The sequence below is a fragment of the Amblyomma maculatum genome, chromosome 10, assembly GCF_055883805.1.
Source record: "Amblyomma maculatum isolate TAMU_Amacu chromosome 10, ASM5588380v1, whole genome shotgun sequence".
NCBI classification, from domain to species: Eukaryota; Metazoa; Arthropoda; class Arachnida; order Ixodida; family Ixodidae; genus Amblyomma; species Amblyomma maculatum.
The window spans coordinates 59,836,791-59,857,332 of record NC_139353.1 but is presented as its reverse complement, the minus strand read 5'-3'; the positions used below and the strand labels follow the sequence as shown (position 1 = coordinate 59,857,332).

General features: G+C 43.8%; 2 protein-coding genes across 4 annotated transcripts in view; one reads left to right on the top strand and one right to left on the bottom strand.

Annotated features, from left to right (window-relative positions):
- Window positions 1-387: 387 nt before the first annotated feature.
- On the bottom strand, window positions 388-3,679 carry LOC146176623 (putative RNA/DNA demethylase ALKBH6). Its single transcript, XM_084582894.1, has 6 exons — window positions 3,554-3,679; window positions 3,266-3,395; window positions 3,128-3,174; window positions 2,226-2,330; window positions 1,509-1,631; window positions 388-904 (listed from the first exon to the last, which is right to left on the bottom strand). The coding sequence occupies exons 1-6, from the start codon at window positions 3,605-3,607 to the stop codon at window positions 641-643; spliced, it is 723 nt and encodes a 240-aa protein (XP_084439020.1). The 5' UTR covers window positions 3,608-3,679; the 3' UTR covers window positions 388-640.
- Window positions 3,680-3,685: 6 nt separating this feature from the next.
- The window catches only part of Dcr-1 (Endoribonuclease Dcr-1), a 39,190-nt gene continuing 22,333 nt past the window's right edge, over window positions 3,686-20,542 (top strand). Inside the window, exons 1-11 of one of the 3 annotated variants that reach the window (XM_084582891.1) lie at window positions 3,686-3,842; window positions 4,048-4,190; window positions 5,484-5,640; window positions 7,979-8,694; window positions 9,917-10,136; window positions 11,057-11,775; window positions 14,774-14,944; window positions 16,559-16,710; window positions 16,930-17,077; window positions 18,162-18,237; window positions 20,120-20,271. In XM_084582891.1, the coding sequence (XP_084439017.1) occupies window positions 4,083-4,190; window positions 5,484-5,640; window positions 7,979-8,694; window positions 9,917-10,136; window positions 11,057-11,775; window positions 14,774-14,944; window positions 16,559-16,710; window positions 16,930-17,077; window positions 18,162-18,237; window positions 20,120-20,271 (2,619 nt within the window). In that variant the 5' untranslated portion in view covers window positions 3,686-3,842; window positions 4,048-4,082. Of the gene's footprint in view, window positions 3,934-4,047; window positions 4,191-5,483; window positions 5,641-7,978; window positions 8,695-9,916; window positions 10,137-11,056; window positions 11,776-14,773; window positions 14,945-16,558; window positions 16,711-16,929; window positions 17,078-18,161; window positions 18,238-20,119; window positions 20,272-20,542 lie in introns of all 3 variants that reach the window. The other 2 variants (XM_084582893.1, XM_084582892.1) reach the window with 2 other exon arrangements.

The following is a 20,542-nucleotide window of genomic DNA, read 5'->3' as shown; positions in this document are numbered from 1 at the left end:
CACGCATTCACTAAGTCCTCCTTTATTCAGAAAGAACTAAGTAGCTTTCATGGCTTATGGGTAATGTGCCTGGATTACAATCTGAAGGCCTTGGGTGTGATTTCTTTTCTGCTCACTTACTTTGCTTACAGGAGCCTCCAAGAGTAATATGGATAAATCCACAAAATGTTGTAGCTGTTCCTGAATTTATATGGGTCTCGCAGTGTGGACAAATGGATGTACAAAGGAAAGTGATAAAAAAAAATGTTGGCAGGGCCCCTGAAATGTGGTCTGTTAGTGAGTGTAGTATCTTGTTTCCGTTAATATTCCTACCCGCTATTTTTCTAAATAGCCTGACACCTATGATCCGTCACAGGTACCAATGGCTCCTAAGCAACACGTACGAAATGCCATTTTGAGAATGCCAGTGTACAGACACGTGGCACAGTTTATTTTCTTTATTACAAAAAAATTTTTCGTGCCGCTTAAACTTACATAAATATGATAATTTGAAGTGGCCCTAAGTAAAACCATGAACATATGCAATTAGGTGGCCCATACCCTGTGATTGACAATCACTTTTACAAGCTAGAACCTGTACCCTTCAAAACATAGGCACCGCCCACATGATGCACTTTGACAGCGATGATTCTAAAACATGTCACTTCTTGAACAATGCTTGAAGCACGTTTGCACGAAGCACCTTTGGAACAACTCGTATGGTAAGAGAAACTCGCGTGCCCCTTTGTAGGACAGCTCCTTGCTGAACCGAACAAGCGCCAGTGTTCTTGACGGTGTCATCAATAACATCTTCTGTGCGAGGCTCAATGCCATGCAGGTACTCGGTGTACATTGCACCACTGGTTATCAGGAGGCTTCGTGGTTCCAGCAGAAGGGAGCCGATGCGAGAGTTTTTCACTACACCCTGCACAAACATTGCACAAACTTTTATACAGCATACTGCCATGTCCATACACAGTGATACACCGAACAAATGATGTGCACTGTTTTGGATCATTACGACACAGATATCAAAGGCTACAAAGGTTGCGACAGCACTTGCATCAAGCACAGAGTAGAATGCGAGGACTTCATTTATTACACATTAATTCTAGAGCTTACCAGCATACTTTACATGCCAACATCCTCAATCAGATAACTGAAATCACTGCCTTAGTTAATTCGAGATAATGTAATCAACAAACCAAAGTAGATACTGCTTCCTACCAAAAAAGAAATTACAGAAAACATCAGAATCCATCAACTTCAGCATATTACACAAACAAAAAGAGATGCCTGTTCCTGCCCAAGTGAACTTTGAGAAAACAGGTAAGTTAGAGCACATTGATAGTATATGCAATTAAAAGCATACTGTAAGAAAATAATTCAGCTCAATACATAAACCATGATATCGACATCACATGACCCTTGATGAAAATGGTGATAAGAAGCACTAGCAGCTACCAATTTAACAAGTAAAACAGAAGCCGACAATGGAATTCATGTAGTGAAACAGAAGTGCAGTATACCTCCATATCTTCAGAAAGCTCAGAGGTGGTGTCTTTGCGTGGGGTGTAGAAGTCAATGACTGTGCTCGAGTTTAGTGTGACATTAGTCACCACTGGATAATACAGAGGGCCGTCTTCATGAGGCTGTGATAAAGGAGGAACACCACAAAAATCATCAATGCCTCACATGTACCTGAAAGCTTTTCCATGTAATGCAAAATGTGATCAAACGTTAAATAGCACAATTACTCCTTATCTACCATATGCTGTTTTGCTTTACATAATTAATCTGACCGTATATGACCGGAGTTTGGCACTAAAAAGTTCAGCCAATCTGCTAACAAAAATGGTGCTTGCTAAGGCTTCATTGCCTGGAAGCCTAAATGGATATCTAACTCCTAAATTGACTTCTTAGCTGAAGTTGAATATCCTAAAGCAGTCGCGACTCAACACAACATAATCACATGCATACAAAATGAATACTGCTAGACAAAACTTTTGTGCTGACAGGCACTGCTCAATGCAAATTAGTACATCAAAAGTAGGAGCATGGAGCATAACACGTAGGCAGCCAGCAGCCATTTGCCCTCAAACAATACAAAGAGTTCACAACAGCCCAGAATTCTGAATAAAAACTGCTAGTCTGCTCCATTCAACATCAAGAAATAAAAGCTATGGCATTAAAAAAACATGGGAGGTGGGGAATCATGAGATGGCACATAATGATGCTATTTTTACCAAGATTCCTTCGCCAGGCTTGTACTCATTGACAAGAACATGATTGGGTAACTTTTCACCAAACACTCCAAGGCTAGCAACCTTGGCACAAATGCCCTTCAGCCACTGCATAGAAAGAAAAAGAAGTCTATCAGTGATAATTGTTGCAATAGTTTCAAATATCAGGGCCCTAAACATGCCCTACAGAGTATGAATGTTACTGAACAGTATTTTAACTGCATGTAGGTGAATATCCTTCACTCACTCTAACAGGGCTGAACAGGTTTGAGGAAGACAAAATATTATTTCAAAAATATCTAAGTACTCTAAATTGCAAATTACTTTGTGGCTGGACCAAGTTTCTGTGAAGAAAGTACACAGAAAGTACCTCATGGGAAATTATAATGCCAAATGACCTTTGCTCAATGCTGTGTGAATCGCAGACAAGTGAATACCCTATTTTAGTAAGACAGCGCAGCCATTGAAGTGCACAAGTATTTTAATTTAAACATTATCTGACGTTCAGTTGTGCTCATTTATTACTTGTTGCTTGTGAAAGAAAAAATCCAGGCAGGCGGACAAAACAGAAGTGTGTCCGGTGGGCTACCCTGCATTTGGGGGAAAGTAAAAAGCAGGTGTAATCGTATGCACCTTTTTAGAGATAGCATGGAAAAAACAGCCGAAACGCTGGCCCCTAGTTCAGAACCTTGTGAGATACTCCACAAGCCTATCGAAAGAACTGACATGCATTATTTATAATAGGGAAATGTCGGAAAAGATTAAATGAACACATTCAGGTTAGGCTGTGCAAATTCACAGCTTGCAACAAAAATGACCAGAGCAAGACTTTTGTGCCGATTAACCAGCGTCGCCTATTTTGCCTTATTTCGCGGTTTAGTTTTGGTATTCGCAGAAAAAGTTACTTGCGGCAGCGGTTCTGGAACCATGCCTTTCGGATGGGGCAAGCCGCCTGCAACGATTAAAAAAAAAAGGCAAACAATTCAGTGCTCACGACAAAGGTTCACAAGTACGATCATTGATTGCGTTGCCTCCCTACGTACCCCAGTTCTGAAGCCTTCTGTGTGCAAGTTGAACCCATTTAGGTTTTGGTGCATCGTAAACTTTGTCGTAGACGTATTTCTCCTCGACCATCGTGATGAAATCCGGAACATAGTAGACACTGTCAGGTAACTGCAAAATGCAGAAGAAAGCATGTCTTGCCGCAAAGAATGCATCATCTTTCACTCGCTACGTTGATCGGTTTATCAGTAGCTTGTTCAGCCGGGTCTTGCACAGCCGATATTTAAATGATATAGTGATTTGGTAAAGCGATTCCCGGCAATTCATACCGATTCAACGCGAAATCTCTCGAGATTGTCGGCGGTGCACATGGGCGCAGCCATGTTCGTTGAAAAGAGACTTCGATTGACTTCTGTCCTCGCAATTGGCTGCAGTCAGTCACGTGACCATTATCAACCAATCGCTTGTCGCTAGTGTGTGCTTTGGTTTTTGCCCGAGTAGCCCGAGTGGGCCTCGGCTGTTCTGTGTATTTTTGTGCCGTAAGAACGACTATGCTAGCTAGGTAATCGTCGTTTTCCACCTGGAAAAAAAATATAGGGGAAAAGGCAGGAACTCCTGGTACGTCGCATGTCATCCGAGGTCGGCCCTGTTCCCTACTAGAAAGGAGATTCAAATGTGGTCCGCCTCGTTTAGCAGACGCGCGTCAAAGGTTATGGCTTGTTATCGTCGCTGCGTGTGCTTGTGTGCCTTTGTAAGCTGGTGGTCCGGAAGTTGTAGGTTTGCTGACAGTCTTCCTAGTATGCGTGCCGCGTCGTTTTCGCAGATTTGACAGTGGAGCCTTTTTTCTGAACCGCCGAGATGGTTGTGAAGAGACCCGGCGTCGGCGATGCGCCGCAACCCCGTACACGCCGGCACCACTTCCTCGAAAACGTGCAGACCAAGACGTTCACGCCGTTGGAGTATCAGGTATACGAATCAGATGGGGCAGCCGTGTTCGCTGTGTGTTATTTGACATTGTTGAAATTCCATGAAACTTGTTCCCGGTAGATCTTCTGAGGAATGCTTACGAGCATGCCGTCTGTTTTACGTGATGTCTGGGTATCAAGGTTCATGTTTCTACATCCTGCTTTCAGAGTTAAATCCTCGAAACCGGGCATGTTCTAGATGCCATCGTATCCACTTACTGCGTGCAAGAATCGGTCTTTTGTCTTGCTTCAACACGTAGCTCAGTGCTGCCGTCATCGCTGCTGCCTACTCACTCTTGCTGTTATGTATCTGACATTTATGTAGCTGACAGTTATGTAGCTGACATTGTGTTGTACCGGCCGGGCCGGCCGTAACAAAGATAGCCGAGACTAGATTGAACGTGGCCATAACCAGACGCGGACTCTGACCGAGACTGACGTTTATTGAGCAAGCACCGTTTATCATGCCGTTTATAGAGTCGAGACACGTGACACCAACAGCCAATAAAAAGTGGACAGGATTTAGAGACAAGCACTCAGCCAATCCATAAAACCGAAATGAGAACCAAAACTCACGACATAACACATAGCACCACCTGAAAGCGGCAGTGTGGAGCATCTGCATACAAATTTACAGTGTTTTCATCAGTTAAGGATTGTTCTATACATGACAGTATGTCCAACAATTCGTCCGATAAACATCCTTGGACATACTGTCGTGTGCAGAACGCTTATGTGCAGTTTGTATGCAATAGCCGTCCATGTTGCATAATGCAACTCGAAATTTATTGAGTCCTGTGACTGTAAAGGCCTATTATCCATTTTCACAAAGCAAAGAGATGCTAATGTGAGACATGTAATGCCGACCAGTATACACACAAAGGCAATTCAAAATTAAAGCTTAGCACCCTATGTCCATGTGACTTGAAACCCAGTCAGTATTTTGTAGTTGCAGTTATTCAAATTAATAATCACCGTTTTGGCATACAGTGATATTAATATTTACAGCAACAATGCAGATCGGCTTCTTGACGCTGTGCAGCCACAGGCAACAATAGCAAAAAAGCTCGCAGCAGATTTTTTTACCTCCTGTGAGGCAACAGAACCAGATAATCTGCTTTGTAGAGAGGGTTCACATTTTCATTGGAGCCATCTCTTCAGTATGACTTTTAGACATGCAATTATCATTCAAACCTTCACATGATCAATAAATCAAGTGGCTGAAAGCATTAGAAAAGTGACGTGAATGGAGTCTAGGTAGAAGCCTAAGTGTGTATTGTTGCGTCATTGCCAGGTGGAACTACTAGACACGGCAAAGCAACAGAACTCCATTGTATTCCTGTCATCGGGCAAGACCTTCATGGTGGTCATGCTTGTGAAAGAGCTGGCTTCCCAGGTTCGACTGAGCTATGCCTCTGGCGGGAAGCGGGTCCTTATTCTGGTCCCGTCAGGTGAGAGAACCCTTTCTGGTGCTCTGAGTATGAGCACAAAGACAAAGGTGATGGTTATATGCAGGAAATGCCTTAAAAGGGCAACTGCTGCGTAAGGTTTTGAAGCATTTTGAGCTGCCATGTTATGTCTTTCATGGACCTCCAAAGCTTAGTTCCAGTTAATATTTTTTCAAAATAATGAGAAAAGCATTTCTAAAACAGTGAAAGCCTGGAGACTGAAACAGGGTTTAAATCAAAGGGCGACATTGCAAATACTGTTACGAAACGTCTTGTGTGCATGTTAACTGGTTAAACTGTATGTGGTACCTTTGATCATTATTTGTCTGAGGCGACCTAAAAGAAGCTTGAAATTTTTTATTTATCAAAGGCAGAACAAATTTGAACACGTGTGCAGCTCGTGATACTATGCACACACACAACTGCTCGTAAAAATCACCTCGAAGGAGGCCCCAAAATGAGAAAAGTCCTAAGCTAGTCTACACTGGTTAATGCCATCCAGTGGTGGAAGCATTATGTGCAAATTGCTGTGTGGCTTTTAGGTAGACAAATAGAAATAGTGGCATGCTACAGTTCTGTGGCGTTTTTTTTTCCTGCCGACTAAGAGCTCTACACAGCATACAGGCAGCTCGAAAGTATATCCTTCCTGAGAACTGCTCTTGGGTGACGAAATGGAGTGGCAGTTTTGTTTTCTGCAAAAGAGCATTAGGTTGAAGATCTTGACTTCAGGTCATCAGGTTTTTTTTTTTCTTTTCTTTTTTTTTTTCTTTTTTGTTTTTTTTTTGCTGTTGTTGTTGTTGTTAGTGTTGGTTTTTTAAACTAGTAATGTGAACTATTTCTGATTTTGTGAACAACACGGGCTCAATAGTCTTACACCAAATAACTTACAGCTGTTTGTGTTACCACCTGACATATTACTGTGTGTTGACCGATCACTCACTGTGTACAAGTGTGTACTCTGGTTGACTGTCCTATTGATAGTATAGGTACATAAAAGGAAGGAGAAGCACAGCAATTTTACAGGTGGAGTCACATGACTGCAGACCAGTTGTCACGTGACTTCTGTTCCACAATGCTAGGGCCTGACTCGTTCGGAGAAGGGGGGCGGCATGTATGTGTAATCCACTTGTCACCACTTGTTTACCTTTGCGGATAGGGATGAGTATATTAGACACGTCCAAGGTCTTTCACCATGCTATATTCGCCAACATCGTCAACTAGGTGTGAACCTCGCAGAGAAGAAATGGGATGTCACTTGGCACCTGGTCAGCACCTGTTGGTGAATAATTTGATTTGATTTGATTGTAGGGTTTAACGTCCCAAAGCGACTCAGGCTATGAGAGATGCCGTAGTGGAGAACTTCAGGAATTTTTACCACCTGGGGTTCTTTAACGTTCACTGACGTCGCAGAGCACACGAGCGCTAAGTTTTTCGTCTCCACCGAAAAGCGGCCACCGAGACCGAGATTCGATCCCGCATCCTTGGGAACAGTAGTCTAGCGCCGTAACCAATGCGCCACCCCGGCGGGTTTTGGTGAAGATCCATCATGTGAATTCTTTAAAGTGCATAAGGTCACGAAAGTCATCGCTTCTTTCATGCGCATTGACTGTCATTTGGAGGCTTCATATTATTGTGCGTTTACCTTATCTTTAACTGTTTTAACTATTATTTTTAACAGTATCATGCCTCTGTTGCTTTCTCTCAGTTGTCAAAACCTAAATGCGTCAACAGCTGACTGCATGGTCACCTCTGGGATAAAGAACTTTCATTGCTTTCCTGGAAATGTGTCTGGCATGTTCATTGACTCAAGTGTTATATGTCAACCATTTTCGTTTGTGATGTGAGAAACCTGAAGTCACTTTCCATTTTGGTATTCTGAAAACAGTTGTCATTGTCTTTTTGTGCGCTGCATGCGCACATTTTTTCATGAGGAAAGGAAGAAAACAGTTTTATATCCAGCCAAACCTAGGGACTGTGTATTGGTGTCCCACGAATCTAGCCAAGCACTGTTGGAATAAAGGAGGAGAGCATGGAAATGTACAGAAACATATTTTGTTGCATAAAGTACATTTTTCTTTGAAACTGCTTTGTTTTCAGAGGTGGGAGGTATCAGTAGTTTTAGTTTTGTAATTGACAAAAAATGAACATTTTCTCACCCAAAGCTGCAGGCTTTACCTCATTTGTAAATCCTTTTAAATGTGCTGGAAACCCTTTTTTAACCCACCAAAACATGTCCAATACAAATTGTACTAATTTATAGCATACATAAGGAGCACAACACATTGCTAGTTCAAAAATGCAGAGACCCTCGGGTTCAAAAAGAACAACTGATTTTGTGCAGCCGAGTCAGGCGCTCGACACCAGAAGATGATGGAGGACTACACAGACCTCAAGTCCATATTCCTAACCCACCTCGGGTCTGGTGATGGCAGTCAACGTGTTGACTTTCCAAAGCTCTTTCGTGACCACCACGTGCTTGTGCTGACGGCCGCCGCCTTCAACCAGTACATTGGCGACGCAGACGCCGACATCTCCGAGGAGCTATTTGACCACGTGAACCTCGTCATCTTCGACGAATGCAATCAAGCACTGCGCCACATAGAGTTTGAGCCGGTGCTGAGCTTTGTGCTCGACTACGTCATCGAGGGCCGCCTTAGCTTGCTGGGGCTTGCCGCACCACTTGCAACAAAGAAGCGGCAGCGCCCCTCGCTACTGGAAGCAGAGATCCTGGAACTGGAGGACCGCTTCGAGAGCGTCGCCTGTACGTCAAGCGAGCTGACGGTCATCGGCAAATACGGAAGCCGGCCCAAGGAGGTGGTGGTCGAATTTGCCTCGTATGGCTGCGGCGATGATGGCGAACTGAACAAGAACCTGGAGACGTCCCTGCGGTTGCTGGATGAGGCGATGGAGTTTCTCGGCGGCACAGAAGGGGGCCGGCTAGATGAGCGGACCAAGGCGGCTCTGCGGCAAGCCCAGCGGTACCTAGTGGAGCTGTGCTACATGCTCGTCACCTTGGGGCCTTGGTGTGCCCGGGAGGTGGCAGACCTGTTCCTTAAGGTATGCTGTCTTCTACACTGGATTAGAGAATGAGAGAATAGTTTCTTTAAGCACTTTTTTTTTTTTGTACTCGAAAATAAGTAAAGAACTACATCTTTGCACCAAAATAAGGTTGCTGTAATGCTTTTTCAGGAAAGATAGTGACTCATTGCATATGATACAATCCACACAAAGCACTGCATCAGTCTTGCTTGTTGCTGTTGGGTAGGGGAATGCTTGCTTATGTACCTTTTCTTCAAGTTTAGGCTTATGTGCACAAATATTTGGCCCTAGCCTGTTTGTGTATTACTGAATAGCAACCAATTTCTTTCACACAGCGCAGACGATGATAACATCCGTAGTGGTCGACGTGTGCCTAACATCCTTAGTTGGATGCCACAACAGCATTGCCACCATGCGGACAGCTATGGATGCCTGGCAGGCTCCCAAACATCTCATTTATACAAAGTTTTGCAGCGTGTATTGACCTGATACTGTGAAAAAAACAATCATGAAATTTTTGGCATTTTTTTTTTTTAAGCAATGAAAAAAATACACCTTCCTCCCAGCTTTCAAAGGCTTTCATCTTTTTTTTTTTAGGCACTTGCATCTTTTTACTTATTTACTATTTTACATATTTTAAGTAGTGTTATTTATTTTTTAACCTTCCAAGCTGGTTGTGACTTAGACCGGTCAGATTTGTGCACTATGCCCATTTGGTTTTGTTTGATTTATTTGGGCCTAAAAGTCACTTGCAAGAATATTGCAAATTCTTTGTAATCATAACCAGTGGCTAGTTTTGAGTCAAATATGGTAATAGACTCTAGCAGTAAGGGCAATTTATTGTAGAAGTGTTGAGTGCAACCAATTTAATTGTGATTGTTAATAGATGTAGAAGAATTAGATGCGAAATGCCAACAAAAGATTGCACATAGTCGCATGCAAAACTCAACAAAACATAATGGAAAGGACAATAATCACTGTGGCTAGATATTTAGGTTACTGCTTCAGTGTGTGAAGCAAACTGTAGCAAAAGACTAGAGCAGCATAAAAGGCCACTGGTGGACAGATAAGATAAACGAATTTCTAGAGGGATCCTACTAAGCGTTGTGAATACAATATTAATGGGAGCGGTTAAATTCTCACTTCATTACTTCGTGTCCAACCGTTCCCCTCGTTGGGCATCCAGACAACTGGGGTGCCTTCTGACGTGTCACATTGTCCTCCTCCACTTGGTCTGCAGGAGGTCTCCCAAGCAGTGGACGCACTGGGTCCCGCTGTGAGCTGGTCACGCATGGCTCTGCTCGTCGTTCACACGGTCATCCAACAAGTGGCGCGGCTCACTGAACCCTTGGCAGCGGAGCTTGAGCCAAGTGATGCTGCCAGCCAGCCAGCAAAGTTCCGGCACCTGCTGCGCATACTGCGAGAGTTCAGGCCACAACAGCAGCAGCAGCCACAACAAGGTGCGTGCCACAGTCGGGGCACTCTGTTGTCCACCTGTGACACCGTTTGCGCCGTCCACCGCCTGTGGGCTCGCTCTGAGCATATATGTCGGAGCAGTGGTGATCCATTTTGGGAATTATCTTGTTCTGGGAAATTTGAGGAGTGGAAAGAAAATTTTCCGGGAGGTTCGTAGAGTTCTGAGAACTGAGATCGTCGTTCTTTGTAAATTGCGAGTTCTCAGCTGTTGCGAGAAAAAGGGCCTAAAGTAGGGATTTTGGGGTTTAACTGAAGGAATTTTTGGTTACAGCCTGAACATGCATAGGAAATCGACATTTTGAGAATGCCCTTTCATATTGACACCTTCTTTTCTGTGGGCTTTCGGTCACCCTTATCAGCAAAAAATTAATTCTGTCCATTTACTGCTGGGTGACCAAGTCTCCCTGGTGTAGTCTGCTTAATCCCATGCATGGTATTTATTATTCCTCTAGGATCATATTACACATCTGTAATGTATGCAAGCTTTCGGTCACCCTTATCAGCAAAAAATTAATTCTGTCCATTTACTGCTGGTGACCAAGTCTCCCTGGTGTAGTCTGCCTAATCCCATGCATGGTATTTATTATTCCTCTAGGATCGTATTACACATCTGTAATGCATGCAAGCTATCTTGCACAGTCAGCTGTTGATAATTTGGATTTGAAACAGACAGAAATTTTGTTCAGAATATGCAGTGTTCAGAATAAAGGCAGACCTTTGAGCAATCTTGAATGCTGATAGGACCATGACTCAAATGAGCCTTTTTACACCACATGAGGATTTCAATGGGAGAGTGTTTTTGGAAAACTATGCTGAGTGTATATCATTGGCTGTTATATATGCTGTTACATATGCTGACTGACGTGTTCTCTGCTTTTCTTTTCTCTTTGTAATCATTATACAGATTCTGCTTCCAATTCACAAGTGGTGTGCAAGGAGGTTGGTGATGCTCCTGTACAAACTGAACAAGCTGTCGTGTCTTCCAGCCAGTCTTCGGCAGCCTGTACGTTGGCCTGTGATGCGTCGCAGCCGTCAGCAGTGCAGCCTTCTCAAGTTGACAACAACTGCGATACTGCATTAGCTGACGACGTTGATGAAGTGTCCATCTTGTCAGCAAATAGGAAAGCAGCCCTTGACGATGCTACTGGTGACAACACCTCGTCTCAAATGACCGAGGCGGGAGTGACAGCATCGGTTAGTGCAGCCAGTGATGTGCCAACAGTGAATCAAGCAGTGCCAGAAACTGCTGCCCCTGGTGCCAACGCCACCTCAGGCCGCCCAGTAGGGGGCCATCACCGGTCCGACCTAGCTGACGATCCGAATGCGCTATGCGGTATTGTGTTTGTGAGGCAGCGGATCACGGCTTACATCCTGAGCATGTGGCTTTCCAAAGTGGCAGCACGCTTCCCGGATGAGTACGGTTTCATCACGCCCAACTTCCTGGTGGGCAGGACCACTGTTTCGTCTTCGCCGTCGTTAGTGGCGCCTGGGACTGCACGTGGCCTGCCAAATGCGCTGCTTACCCCTCTTGGTCTCCAGCGCCAGGAAGAAGTACTCCAGAAGTTCCGCTCGCGCGAGTGCAATCTGCTGGTGGCAACCAGTGTTGTGGAAGAAGGGATTGAGGTCAGTGTTTTTGCATAAGCCACTTCCCACTCGTTCTTTCTTTTTTTCTTTTTTTTTTAATTTTCTTCGCAATTTTTTGCCATTTTTTAGTACCTGGAGAAAGAGAAACAGTACTGCTGATATGAACTTGATTGCGTGTTTATGGATGCTGATGATTTTCTGATTTATCAGGCCACGGAGAAGGATATTAAACATAATTTAAATGCACAACACTGTTACCAGCATTACATAGCTTGGTTCCATCTGTATGTAGTTTTCATGTCTGTTTGGTTCAAGTTTCTTGAAACACTTAGTGTGTATATGTACTGCTTTTGTATCATGCTGCTGTTTGTAACCGCTGTTAGCATTCTTAAGATTTAGCCTTTAAGGGCAACTCCTGGAAGGGTGGTCCTATTTGAAGTCTGTATGTACTTACCTTACTGTTCACAAAATGCGAGTGAACATAATTTTCATGTATAAAATTTCTCATGCAAAGTTTATAAAAGTGATTGGCGGAGTGAGCTATATCACAAGGCCACATGATGTGGCCGAGTTTGCAGATGCACCACCAGTTGGCAGATGCGCTGGTCACATGACAAAGCTGAGGGAGGAGTAGTTTATCTCAGGAATCTGTTATAAGAGATAACAGACTAAAAAAATAATACAGATAAGAGAGTCAAAGAGCATGTTGGGCTGCAATGGCAGAAACCTGCAACAGCAACTTTGCTTCAAGTGCTGTCACATTCCTCATAATTTCTTTGCTTTGCTTAACATATCAGGTAAAAAGAATGTAAAATGCATGAAAATGGTTTTAATAGATTATGCTTACAGAAGATGATTATCTGAAGAAAATTTATCAATATGGATTTTGCAAAAAAAAAAAAAAATCGCCAAATGCAAAAAAAAAAAAATATAGGCTACAGCACTTTCTACATTTGCCAAAAATATTTCTCCTGGAAAACATTTTTTCAAAAATTGTGCAGTTTGTTAAATGTTTTAAATTTTTGTGAAGCTTGCCACTAAAATTTGGTGAGCAGAAAAAAAGCTATTCATCTAGGAGGGTTTTTCTCACACTATTGAATATGGGACATGTAAATGTCCTGTTTTCTAAAAAATCTGGCGTTGGCATTGTCAGCGTTGTAAGCTAAAATTCACAGCCATGCCTTTGGCAGGCCGTAGTCAGCAGGTGACATGGCCAAGTAATAAACTGGTTCTCTGGTTATTTGGTGTTATGAGACCACCTGGCAGACAAATTGGTAGGAGCTGCCTACTCGGATAGCCCCATTGAGGTGGGAGGTTGAGATGGGATTTGGACTCTCTGGTACCCTTGGATCCCAAGGCAGGCAGGCTGCCTGTAGACCACGCAGGCATGTTTGTATGGCTTCATTAAAGCAATGCTTTGTAATTCTGTTGAGTGGCCTTTCATGTAATGTGTAATTTTCTTTACTGTATACTGAGTAAATTAGTTTGTGTGAGATAACAGACACACAAATTAAGGGATCAGTGATAAAGTGAGTAAGTGATCAAAAATTCAGTAGCAAAGTGCACATACGCAAGTGCGGTTCTTCAAAGGGAGCCACAAATAGGAGTCGTTAAGGCTGTTGCGTTATGCCCTTAAAGATAGATCATAATTGTCCCCTCCAACTTTTTCAGTGTGTCCTAGATATAAACTTTTTTCCCTCCAAGAAAAACTTTTGCAGAGTAAAATTTGATGTGCCAGTCTTTACCTAGATAAATGGTCTTTTCAACGTTATAAATTTTAGCAAAGAACACCACTGAAGAAGCTAAAAATATTGCAAGAACAAGAATTTTTTTTGCCAAACCGTTTGTGAAGTTCTACTTGCATGATGGTTTAAAAATGTGGTTATAGAATTATCTGTAAAAGCGGTAGATTGTTTTCGTTTTAAAACAGCGTCTCTAATATGATGTTGAGACACAACAGATAACAAATATCATTCATGACGTCAGTGCGACATGCGAGTCAGTTCCAGCTACGAACAAAGCAGAAAAATGAAACTTGAGGGCAGAGCTGCCAACATTCTGGTCTGAGGTTGTTTCAATATCAAAATCAAAATACGCTAATGCAACATCATCGTGAGTTACTGCTGCTTAAGGCATCAAAAAACTCTGCAGCAGATGCAGCAGACGCGCATAAATCAGGTTGTTTTCCAGCCTCTGATGTCCCAGAGCCATACTGCAAACACACTACGCCAGGACCTCAATTTTGCAGTCATTTCAGGAATTGCTATCTTACGGGAAAAGTAAAATTTACCAACAAATGCAAATATAGTGTTCAGTGAAATCTTGGTGGCACACGAAGTTTGCAGTAGCCTTGGTAGCACTTCGATTGCACTGATCGATTAATCACCGATGGTCGGTGCATAATAGCACAATAAGAAAGAAGTTAAGCAGGTTTCTCCGCTGCATGTAAAGTAAAATGCGGACATAAAGCAAAGCATAGATGTCATGTTTAAAGAAACTCGAGGGTGTTTTTCAAGCACGCTAACCTTCTAGACTTCTGAAGTAGACCTTTTTTTGATCACATCTGTGAAGTTATTTTCTTGATTATATGTAAAACACCGGCACTGGCACTGGAGAGCAAAGCAGCTGAGAGGCTAACCTTGCCCATGCTAACCAGTGTGTTATCGCTTCAAGGAGCTGAAGACATTTCAAGCCACCCAAGAGAGCTGTTCCTCATCTTGCATGTATTGTGGACATTTAAACACATCCAACTCAGTTTCGTGCTCTCTCTTCAACGTGAAATATACTGCTGTTCATTCAGGTGCAAGAACACCCATGGCCGTGACAATATTATCTTTCACTTTGCTCAAGCAAAGATGTATCGGGACAAGTGGAAGCTTTTTTTGAGCATTCATTTTGAGATTATCTGCGTTCGCGCGAGGTGTAAATGAGGAGCACTGTCGAGCTGTGCATTTCTCCTCAGGCTTGATTGCTATAGGACAAAGGAATTCGGGCTGGAATGGCATCATGACTTTCTTTAAATGTTTTTTTAATGCAGGTTCCACGGTGCAACCTGGTGGTTCGGTTCGACCCACCTGAGAACTTCCGTGCCTATGTGCAGTCCAAGGGCAAGGCGAAAGCTGCAGGCTCTCGCTACTTTGTGCTGGTGCCTCACGAAGAGAGTGGCCGCTTCCTGAGCGATCTGCACGACTACCAGACCTCCGAGCAGGTGCGCTCATCCTGCATGTCATCTCAGACTGATTCCCAATATTATTCGATTATCCAAAGAAAGCGTTTTCTGCCTGAATGTTTCCATACCCAAAGCCATAGTCTTAATAGATTAGTTCAAGCATGTTTGGGTATATTTCCATGTTTCCGCTGGTGCATTGCTGGCTAATTTTGAAAATTATGCTGCTTTTCTACTGTGTTCAGGGACCTTGTCAAGTTGACATAGGCTTGAATTAAGGGATAAATTACTTACTAGCAAATGACCAGGAGAGCCATACGACTTCAAAGGAAAACTACATTGCTTTCATTTGCAACCCTGGCAGACCAACATGGTGTATCTTATTTCAAAGTGTACTGTAATGTCACGGAATATTAGCGTGGGGATGAAAGCCTCGTCCTGGGACTCTACTAAAACCTAATAAATTCGAAGTCATTGTGACTGCAAAAAATATTCAAATTAGCCAGGCTTTCGAACCAACGTTTCGTTGCGACAATGCGTCGCACATACTTCACTTCACTGAAGCCGGATAACACAGCCAATCTACCGAAGCATTGCAACAGTTGTGATAACTGTACCCCCCTCTTTAGTAATGTCAGCATCATCGGCCGTGGAAAAACACAGATGGATTGAGATATCTTGGAAGCATTCAAAATCAAGAAGTTAGACAGTGAATGCATCAATGAATACAATTTTATGCATGGAACATAATTTTGCCACGTGCAGGATAGCAGCTCCTGCACTATCTTTGAATTTTTTTTTCCCCTTGTGGCGTTGGTGCTGACGCACGTGTGCGCCTTGCTCTGTTTGATCATTTCTATGTAGTAAATTCGGTTGTGTTCCAGCGTCGTCCGTGTGCACTCCTTCCTTGTTAACGCGTCCTCTTTTCACTGGTTTCCACCTTCAACTATGCACCAACTAGCCCAACAAGCTACGCTTCTTGAATGCTTTCTTAAAATTGTTTTTGAGTTCCTTAGTTCTTTGTTACTTGTTACTTGTACTCCATCTTCTTTCTTCCATCTGAAGCAGCTTGCATTTCGCAAGCAACTCATATGTGAGTTTGGTGGTGGCAGTGTCTTTCTTAGTGTAGGCTGGTGCGAACTTGACCTTAACTTAAGGCTGGTGTGGACTTGAACTTAGATGCACAAGTGTGACAATGTCAGATTTAATGAGCAGACTTGCCTTACTGTGGAGCCAGGTATACAAAATGCGCTGAGCAGTTCTCATTCCTTTCAAGCTGTCCTCGGGAGTTGAGACATTCTTCTTATCAGCTTGGGTTCGATGGTGGAGTTCCTGCAGACTTCTGGATTTGGGCGACACAAATTTTATAAAAATGTGCACAGTGCGCAAAGTGCTGAAATTTCAACAGCGTGACGTTCAGTTCTCGCAAGCTGCACTCCATTAACTACTGTCTTCTTCCTTTCTTGCACCAGGTGGCAGTCGTCAACCCTCGATTGGGCAGCGCAGTTTTTTATTTCGGCCATGTTTTACCATTCCCACTTCTGAGGTTTCCAGTGTTCCGGTTCACAGATCTGTTTCATGTCCTTAGCTGATGGCTTTCTTCTAATCTACCTTGTGAAAGCAGGGCTGAGTTTGAAAGTACTTATGTCACCACAGATTCTGTTGGAACGGAGCCACGTAGAAGACACGACGATAGACGAAGAAGTTGATGCTGCCTATGCTGACAGTCTGAAACCACCATACAAGCCACTTGAAGCTGAAGATGCCCCTAGGGTTACAATGTCAACTGCCATCGCCCTCGTCAACAGGTAATTTGTTGGGTTGCATGAATATATTCGAACACTTTGAACATCGAAGCAAATTATGCTTGGAACTTGCCTACTTAAGGCTTAGCTGCATCTACTTGCAGTTTGCAAGGCATTAATGTCTCTTGTTCTGAAAAGCTTTAGCGGCAGCTGCTTATACCTGAGTGTGTTGCATCTCAAATCTGCTCACGTGCAAGGTTTGTCGGTCACTTTGCCCTGCAGATACTGCGCCAAGCTGCCGAGCGACACGTTCACGCGGTTGACGCCCATCAGCAGCATGGCGCAGGTCGAGACGGAAGGCTCCGAAGAGACCCTCTACAGCTGCTCTCTAAGGCTGCCCATCAACTCGCCGCTCAGAAAGTGTATCGTGGTGGGTTGTCGGCCTGTGTCAGCAGGTGTCTCCAGGCTCGGACTCCTTTTGTGCGCGGACATCTAATTTAGTCGCCCAGACGAAATGCACCCCACGTCATTCACACATCGGGCGCTGCTTGTCACCCCTCATTTAGTGCGCTCATGAAGTTTGTTTAGTCATTGTCGCAGGTTGTGTGCAATACGACCATAACAGCAATGAAAAAAGAGACGAGGAATTTCGTTCGAAGTGGATTGAAGTAAAGTCACAATACAGTACGATCTGACAGAAACATGGTTGATATGAATTCGTAGAATTATCAAGCAAGAGTCGATTGTGTGCTGTGCTCAGAACCTTGAACGTTCTGAACGCAGCCCGCCACGGTGCAGTCACAGGTCACTCTATAAGTATGCACGGTTAATGAGCTGTAGCCGTGGGGCAATAAATAGATCCTGTCAGTCATAAACACCTGCATTTATGCATTTCCCATGCTTCTGCATGGAGACTTCACTCGTTTTTGGACTATACGAAATTTCAGATAATGCAAATTTTCCCGTGGCACCTTGAGATTCGTAACTCTTACCACTGAGATACAGTTCCATAATGAGTTTTCGTTGGTTACCGTGAGTCCTCATTGGCTGTGCTATTTAGGACTTAGGACAGCGAATTTAACTACTGCACATTTCTCGTGACATGCGCGCAAAAGTAGCATGCATTTTGCAATCGTAAATTGAACTTTTAGGTGCTCATTGGGCCTTCAGGAGCACTGAGGGACATGAAATGCCTCTCAGGCACTTGAGATTCATTAAGAACACTAGAAATCAAAGTTAAATTGTAGCACTCGGAGCGTCCTTCAGCTCCATTAATTTATCCATTTTACCATCTGATTGAAGCTGCCCGGGTAATGAACTATTTGCCAAAAAATTGTTTAACTCCATGTTGAAACTTGGACTTTTTGTTTAACACCCCTTCACTTTTTTTTCTCGTTTTGCACTTCTGGGAGCTGTGCCTCCACATGCTCTTCATGCGCAAACAGTTTTCCATCGTGCGACATCGTGATTTGTAATTTCCACACTGCTTCACCCTGTGCTGTTGTGTGCTCCAGGGTGACTCCATGCCCAGCAGGCTTTTGGCGAAGCAAGCCGCCGCACTCAAGACATGCGAAGAGCTTCACAAAATGGGTGAGCCAGAATGGTTTACAAAGGTTTCGCTGCAGTTGTCATGGTATGACCAGAAGAGAAAGTGGTCGACCAAACATCCCTCTTCAATCCTGAGCTGTATGGTGCAACGGCGTTCGGAGGGTCATGTTGATGAAAAATAACACGGCTTCTTCACAAAATGCTCCAAATTGCAAGCGATGGTGGCCCAGCTTCACATCAGCGAGAATACTGTTTTGTAGTTTCGGATACTGATTAGCGGATCGCTGGTCTAATGTTTTTCTCACCATAAGGCGTCTCTCTACTCCAACGCTGTGTGCGTGTCTCTTGTTTCCATCCCCGCCATGGTTCCTTTGTTATCCCCGTGCACTGTAACCACTGGCTCATTGCACGCCGTTCCCTATTTTGTGCACAGAAGCCTCTTCGCATGAAATGACGCTGATCATAAGCAAGCTCCACTGCTCTGGTGTACCGCCATAAAGGGTGCTGCTCAGGCTTTTACTCTTTCGGTGCAGTCCTGTTTCAACTTTTTCATCGGTGTGCATGCAGTAAAGCATTAGCTGGAGCCACAAAGCTAGCTTGAAACTTTAATGTAAAAAAAAAAAAAAAAAACAAAGAAAAAAGGAAGAGGGGTGCTGCCCAGATTTTCACCTAACAAACTCACTGCAGCATTAAATGGTTTTCAACATTATTTTGGAGAACCATTCGTTAACTTGGATCTTCTCTTAAATTGGGCATGTTCCCACCGTTTCGAAATTCAAAAGAACATCGGTCGATCGTGTACCGTCTCAGGCTGGTACCGTTCCCGCTGTCAGCCATAGAGTTCGGTTTGAAATATGGTGACATTTTGCAAAAATGGTCATCCGAAATTGGAGGAGGCAACCTATTTTTGGTGTCAGGGTCGGGTTCTGCCAAGCTGCAGACATTACTGCCTCATGCCAATGTCCATTACCCCATTTCATGTACAGATCGGTTCCGGTAGCAAAAATTTGAACAGAGCACCATTCTATAGCCGGCTAAGTCACTCTGGGATGAGCAGTTGAGTAGTGTAGAGCACACTTCCCATTCTCCTTGTAGACTTCAGAGCATGCAGTGTGCAGAGGTCTGAAACGTCAAGACCGTTTGCTGTTTGTTTTGTTACTTAGTCAAATGGACCACACGTGATCTGAAGGTGTGGTTGTTTGGCTGTTCTGTCATCTGTATGGGCCACTAGCTCTCGATGGCTGGTCTTAATTGCCCTGCTGCACTGCTATCCTGCCAGAGAATTGAAGTGAAGTGGATGGCATTGTCTGTTTAAGCACATCATCACTTGGGGTCATTACACAAAGAGAACACTTCCATTAATGTTGCAAGTGTAGCTTTTTGGGCATGGTCCTGCTCCTTTTTTTTTTTGGAGAGTGGGCAGGATGAAACAGGGAGGGAGATAAGACAAAATCCATTGGCAACATTTGTATCGATTGATCAACAAAGCATTGTGCAACCTTCAAAAGACAAATTCAGAACACGAAGTGAACTTTGCTAGCTAAATCCCTCTGTATAGGTTCAAAACAGTGGCGTCAGAACGAATGGCCTCCTGTGATTAATATCCAGAAACTTGATGCATTGTGCACAGATCAGCCAAGGGAAAAAGGAAACGTAATGGGAAGGCTGCAATCTAAACATGTGAGTAATATAGGATGTAGCTCATGAAAGCTTTTGTGGATAGGGCAAGGTAATGTTAAGCTCATAGCTACAGCCATGCCGTGTCCGCAGTTGCTCTCCTTAGAGCACTTATATGCCAGTACTTAATCCTTCTTTCTTGCTATTTTTTTTCTTGGATGGGCTTTTTCTTCTTTTTGAATGAGTGCATGCTGTTCATAAATGGCGACCACTGTTCTGCCCCCCTCCACCCTCCCTCTATTCCCAGGTGAACTGGACGACAACCTGGTCCCCCAGGGAAAGGAGGCCATGAGGTTGGCGCTTGACCAGGGCACGGCGAACCGGTTTCCGGAGGAAGACATTCAGCCAGGCGGGCCAAGACCTGGCACCACCAAGCGGCGACAATACTACGACAAAAGGGTTTGTGACGCCTCTTTGCCTTTGGGGGCTCTTTTTACCAGTACAGAAACGGACCCTATCACTCTTACGCTAGCAGAAATTTGACACGGTCAGATTTCAGCATTGCACATGCGTCACATGCTGCATGCTGCCTCCCCATTTACTGTAAGTGTGCATAAGACGCACCCTCTCGTCTCCAGGCATGAAAACTCTGCAGTCACATTTTCAGTTGATGTGATATCGCAATGTGGGTTATCACGGTGCAAAGATGACCAGATATCAGTGGTGAGTG

What these genes read in the sequence shown, in the direction of transcription:
- LOC146176623 (XM_084582894.1), bottom strand. Translation starts at nt 3,607, where the DNA reads ATGGCTGCGCCCATGTGCACCGCCGACAATCTCGAGAGATTTCGCGTT. An exon ending in AGCCTGGCGAAGGAATCTTG is followed by an intron (nt 1,632 to 2,225) that starts GTAAAAATAGCA and finishes CCTTTATCACAG; the next exon opens with CCTCATGAAGACGGCCCTCT. An exon ending in AGCTTTCTGAAGATATGGAG is followed by an intron (nt 905 to 1,508) that starts GTATACTGCACT and finishes ATGTTTGTGCAG; the next exon opens with GGTGTAGTGAAAAACTCTCG.